The sequence below is a fragment of the Danio aesculapii genome, chromosome 19 (genome assembly GCF_903798145.1).
Source record: "Danio aesculapii chromosome 19, fDanAes4.1, whole genome shotgun sequence".
NCBI lineage: Eukaryota > Metazoa > Chordata > Actinopteri > Cypriniformes > Danionidae > Danio > Danio aesculapii.
In genome coordinates, this window is record NC_079453.1 from 50980167 (window position 1) to 50985906 (window position 5740).

The window sequence follows — 5740 nt, forward strand, 5'->3', positions numbered from 1 at the left end:
TATATATATATATAAAGCCTCACAAAAACAAGCCCCCACACACACACAAAAAACACACTGTTCTAGTGGAGAAGTGCTGTTTAAATGCCCAGTGCTTTTCTCGTCCTCCAATCACGGAGTGGTTCATAAGTGGCAGCAGGTGATGGTCATTAGCTCCTACTAGGGTGTAGCAGAGAAAGAAAAAAAAAACAGAAAGAAATACGTCCTGGGACATAACATGTGTTTGCATTAATTTACAGTATTATATTCATTTACTGTAACATTAGTTAGTTAGTTAGTTATGGTTAGAGTTAGTTAGTGAGCGAGTGAGTAAGTGAGTGAGTGAGTGACTTAGTGAGTTAGTTAGTTAGTGAGCGAGTGAGTGAGTTAGTTAGTTAGTTAGTGAGTGAGTTAGCAAGTAATTGAGTTAGCGAGTGAGTGAGTGAGTGAGTGAGTGAGTGAGTGGGTTAGTTAGTGAGTGAGTGAGTGAGTGAGTGAGTGAGTGAGTGAGTGAGTGAGTGAGTGAGTGAGTGAGTGAGTGGGTTAGTTAGTTAGTGAGTGAGTGAGTGAGTGAGTGAGTGAGTGAGTGAGTGAGTGGGTTAGTTAGTTAGTTTTATGTTGGATGTGAGTAATGCTGCTCCACTGAACATTCACATATTACTTTCTATATAGTTACATACACAGAGTGGCATGGTGGCTCAGTGGTGTCAATCTGTGGCCTCAGAGCAAGAAGGTCGCTGGTTCGAGTCCCAGCTGGGTCAGTTGGCATTTCTGTGTGGAGTTTGCATGTTCTCCCGTGTTGGCGTGGGTTTCCCCTACAGTCCAAACACATGCGCTATAGGGGAATTGATTAAATAAATTGGCCGTAGTGTATGAGTGTGTGTGTTTCCAAGTACTGGGTTATGACTGAAAGGGCGTCTGCTGCGTAAAACATATGCTGGAATAGTTGTCAGTTCATTCCGCTGTGGCAACCCCTGATGAATAACAGACTAAACCAAAAGAAAATGAATGAATGATACACAGAGCCATGATAGCAGCTCCTGGTTTCAGTCTGAATGGTGTCTAGTGTGTTTGTGCTGGGAAATCGACTGACTGTGCTGTTAGTAACAGACATGCCAGAACCCAGACTTCATGATTATTCATCTATTTCTTATGAGTTATGAGTAGGCCCACAGGGAATCTGCGAGCGCAGAATTCTGCAGATTTCAAGCCCATCAATGATTCGGTTTATTTCCTTGTGTAAATGTGTGTAAATTTATTGTTATTCAGTTTTTAAATTAATTTCAGTAATATTATTGTCTAATATGAAAATATTCATATGATTTATTCATAATACAGCGTGCAAAAAACGCTCTTCTTTGAATTTTTGTCTTATTTCTGGTCTAAATATCTAAATATTCTGAAATGAAGAAGCATTCTCTAGAGACAAGCAAAAAATATAGTCTTGTTTTCAGAAATAATGAGTCAAGAGTCAAAGAGTTTTTCCATAAAACATGCAAAATAAAACATTAAATAATCTTGTTTTTCCTTTTAACAGATTATTTAGCTTGTTTTATGGAAAAACTCTTTTAATTTGACTCATTAATCATCTCCGTGTAACATGAGAACATCTTCATTGTACATAATCAAAATGGGAGTTTATGAATAACAACAGAGCTAATAATCATCACATCAGTTTTAATAAGTTTTAAAAAGTGCATTATAGCTAAATTAATTTATTGTACTCACCTTATTCTCCGAGTACGAGCGGGCGCAGCCATTTGACTCTTTTTGGCTCGAGACTTCCGCTCTCATTCACTTTCATTCATTTTTAGAGGTTAAAATCAGCTCGTTACGCTGCTTGATGTTGCAAACTGATATTTTCTTATTATATTATTCTACTTTTTAAGTATAGTCATGCAAACACTTGTTTATTGTTTATGAGCGTTTATTATTCCTAGTCATTTCTCCCATAGACAACTGAATTGGAAGTTCTAAAACAATTCTTCCACATTGAAGAATAAGGTCAATAGACCAGCAACGTTTCCACCATTATACTATTATAAATATTTGCTAGATGTTTCTAAAACCTGCCGAGCTCTGTTCATTCATGATAAAAATAAATAACGTATTATTTTGAGAAGACATCTGTTGTTGAGTTTGAAGATTTGAGTCATTCATATTTCATGCTACTGAAATTCTTTTAAGGGCGCATATGTAGTGCATATCGATATGCCCTGATTGTGAGATTTTTCATTCATTCATTTTCTTTCGACTTAGTATTTTTATTTATCAGGGGTCGCCACAGCAGATTGAACCGCCTACTATTCCGGCATATTTTTTACACAGCAAGATGCCCTTCTAGCTGCAACCCAGTACTGGGAAACACCCATACACACTCATTCACACACACAGACACACACACTCATACACCACAGCCAATTTAGTTTATCAATTCCCCTATAGCGCATGTGTTTTGACTGTGGGGGAAACTGGAGCACCCGGAGGAAACCCACACCAACACTGGGGAGAACATGCAAACTCCACACAGAAACACCAACGGACTCAGCCAGGGCTTGAACCAGTGACCTTCTTGCTGTGAAGCCACAGTGCTAACCACTGAGCCAATGTGCCACCCTTGTGAACCCTTCAGTTCACTAGAAGTATTTTGCAATTGAGACAGCGCTTAGAAGGATTAACGCCCTGATCAGTGCACTAACTAGTGAACAAGGGTGCTAAGATGCACCCATTGTTACTAATTCATTAGCAAATGCTTTTCTTAAGAGTTTTTGACTTGTTTCAAGTCCAAATATCTACACATTCTTAAAACATATTGTGTTGCTTTTAGAAACAATGAGTTAAAATCAAGTGAGTTTATAATTAAAACAAGCAAAATAATCTGCCAATAGGGTAGGCAGAAGAATATTGTTTCAAAACAGCAAAAACAAGATTATTTTGGTTGTTTTAAGTACAAAAATCACCTAATTTTGACTCATTATTTCTGGAAACAAGACTAGATTTTGTTCTTGTCTAGAAAATGTTTCTTAATTTAGGAATTTTCAGATATTTGAACTAAACTAGACAAAAACATCAATGAAAGTATGTTTGTAGTGCGTTTTAATGACTGGTTTATGAAGTGAAAGAGGTTTATGTTGTGTGTGTGTGTCTCATTAGTGTTTTACTGTGGTGTATTAATTTATTACTAATGTCTGTGAAAGAGATCATTCAGCCCCAGTGTTTGGTTATTTCTCCATCCCATTCTGTCTTAGTTTGCTATAATTCTCAGTGCTGATGGTGTACCTGAGTCTCCTCACAGTCCGGGTCCTCCAGCCAGTGGTACGGGTCTGAAATCTTCACTCCATGATAATCGTCTACCTGAGAAACAAAACACCACACGTCTGCATGAGCCAAGAGGAACACCACAGATCGGCTTACCAGATATCTGATATTACTCTTGAGTTTTTGTCCTGTTTCTAGTCCAAATATATTTAACAATTCTTAAATCAGGAAGCATTTTCTAGACGAGCAAAACATATTGTTTTGTTTTCAGACAAAATGGCAAAATGAAGTGAGTTTTTCCTTAAAACAAGCAGAATAATTGTGTTTTTTTGTTTGAAATAACATTATTTCAAGAGTTCACACTCAGCTGATGATTGATTATAAAGTGTGTTTGGCATGCTGTCCCGGGAGAGAGCCCTGAGCTCATAAGATCCTCAAGCCCGGGGCTCCCTCCAGTTAGCAAGGCGAGAGGGGAGTTTGAGCTCAGATACATCTGGATAACTCCCCTGCTGTAGCTAATGAACAGCTAGTGATCACTCTACAGAGATGGCTACTTATTAGGAGCATGTCTATGGATGCTGATTTGGATTAGTCAATTAACTTTAGTGTTGCAGTGTTTAAGCGGTGTTCACTCAGTAGTCAACACTCGTCTCTCACTACAGTAAAGGGTTTGATAATGATAAAAGAAACTAAAGAAGTGGAGTGTTTAACAAGACAGAATTCATAAAATACTCTGTTTGTGCGTGCGTGCGTGCGTGCGTGCGTGTGCGCGTGCGCGTGCGTGCGTGCGCGCACGTGTGTGTGAGAGAAAGAAGGTGAAAGAGTTTGTGTGTAAATTTGTGAATGTAAATGTGTGTGTGTGTGTGTGTGTGTGTGTGTGTGTGTGTGTGTGTGTGTGTGTGTGTGTGTGTGTGTGTGTGCGTGTGTGTGTGTGTGCGATTGTGTTTGTGCAATTTTGTGTGTGTGTGTGTGTTTTGTTTATGTGTGTTTTTTGTCTGTGTGTGTCCTGTGTATGTGTGTTGTTTTTTGTCTGTGTGTTTGTGTATGTCATTGCTTGTCATGTGTGTGTGTCAGTGTGTGTGTATTCATGTGTGCGTGTGTGTTCCTCAGTCCTCATGTCTTTGTATGTGTGTTGTTTTGTTGTTGTTGTTTGTGTTTTTGTCTGTGTGTGTTTCATGTATGTGTGTTCCGTGTGTGTTTTGAGTGTTTGTGTTGTTTATTTGTGCCTGTGTGTTTCATGTATGCGTGTGCTCCATGTGTGTGCTGTGTGTGTGTGTGTGTGTGCGCGTGTGTGTGTGTGTGCGTGTGCGTGTGTGTGTGTGTGTGTGTTCAATGTAAGATTATATCTGGTGGCTCAAGATATCCCTGAATCTCAATCCTTGTTCCCTAAATGTGTTCAGCCTTCACGAAAATGAAAATGGATCATGTGTCTGATGTTGGGCTCATTCTAGAAGTCACTGAACTTCAAGATAAAGACGTGTGTTTAATCTGCTTTTCCTGCTGTTAAAGTACTCATTTTTGCTCTGTAAGTCAACAGGAGGGTTACAGATATTTACTACTAGACAAGACAGAAACTCTAGGTAAGCGTTTTATACAGTGCACACACACACACACACACACACACACCTGCTTGAGTGTCTATGAGTCATAAATTAAGATATAGAGCAGATCCCACTGACCTTATTCTCATCCCTCCGCACCTCGGGGTATGTGAACGCCATGCTGAGTGTGTTTGTGTGTGAGTTTTGGGGGTATTTGCGTGTGTTTGTCCGTGTGTTTCACGCCCGGCTGACTCAGCTCTCAAAAGCGAAAGTGAAAATAAACTCTCCGTTTCAGTCGCTCACAGGACGTGATGTCACTCAGGATTGGCCAACACTCAGTGGGCGGAGCTACAGGCTGTACACGTGGAGTTCAGCACTGCAGGTGATTCAGAATCTATGAAGATGATTTACTGATGTTTGTACACAAAAAGATGAGTATTGTTGTGTAATGTGTGTACAATGAGTTTTATCTATCTATCTATCTATCTATCTATCTATCTATCTATCTATCTATCTATCTATCTATCTGTCTGTCTGTCTGTCTGTCTGTCTGTCTGTCTGTCTGTCTGTCTGTCTGTCTGTCTGTCTGTCTGTCTGTCTGTCTGTCTGCCGTCCATCTACCCTTTTTCCTTTGCCATGATGACAGCACATATTTTTTCAGATACTAGTATTCAGCTCAAAGTGACATTTAAAGGCTCTATCCAAGTTTTAGGAACAGCAAATAATAACTTGACTTCTAGTTGATCATTTGGTATCAGAAGTGTCTTATATGAAAGGTAAAGGCCTCTAGATTTAGCTAATTTGAGCACAATATAATCTGATCATGTCTTGATGTTGACTGATTTGATTAGGACAGTAAGGTCTGACTCTGCTTAGACTAAAGTCTGCTCACTGAACCTTCAATAATGTCCAGTATAGAATATGTGCTCATGCTGCAGTGGAAACAGAATGAATATTGTGTC

The 5740-nt window shown here is 39.3% G+C and overlaps 1 protein-coding gene across 1 annotated transcript in view; it reads right to left on the bottom strand.

Annotated features, from left to right (window-relative positions):
- Positions 1-5060, bottom strand: part of LOC130246465 (prolyl endopeptidase-like) — a 30906-nt gene extending 25846 nt beyond the window's left edge. The window contains exons 1-2 of the mRNA XM_056479433.1: positions 4917-5060; positions 3259-3333 (exon numbers count right to left, since the gene is read on the bottom strand). Of these exons, the coding sequence (XP_056335408.1) occupies positions 3259-3333; positions 4917-4958 (117 nt within the window). The 5' untranslated portion in view covers positions 4959-5060. The remainder of the gene's footprint in view (positions 1-3258; positions 3334-4916) is intronic.
- Positions 5061-5740: the final 680 nt, after the last annotated feature.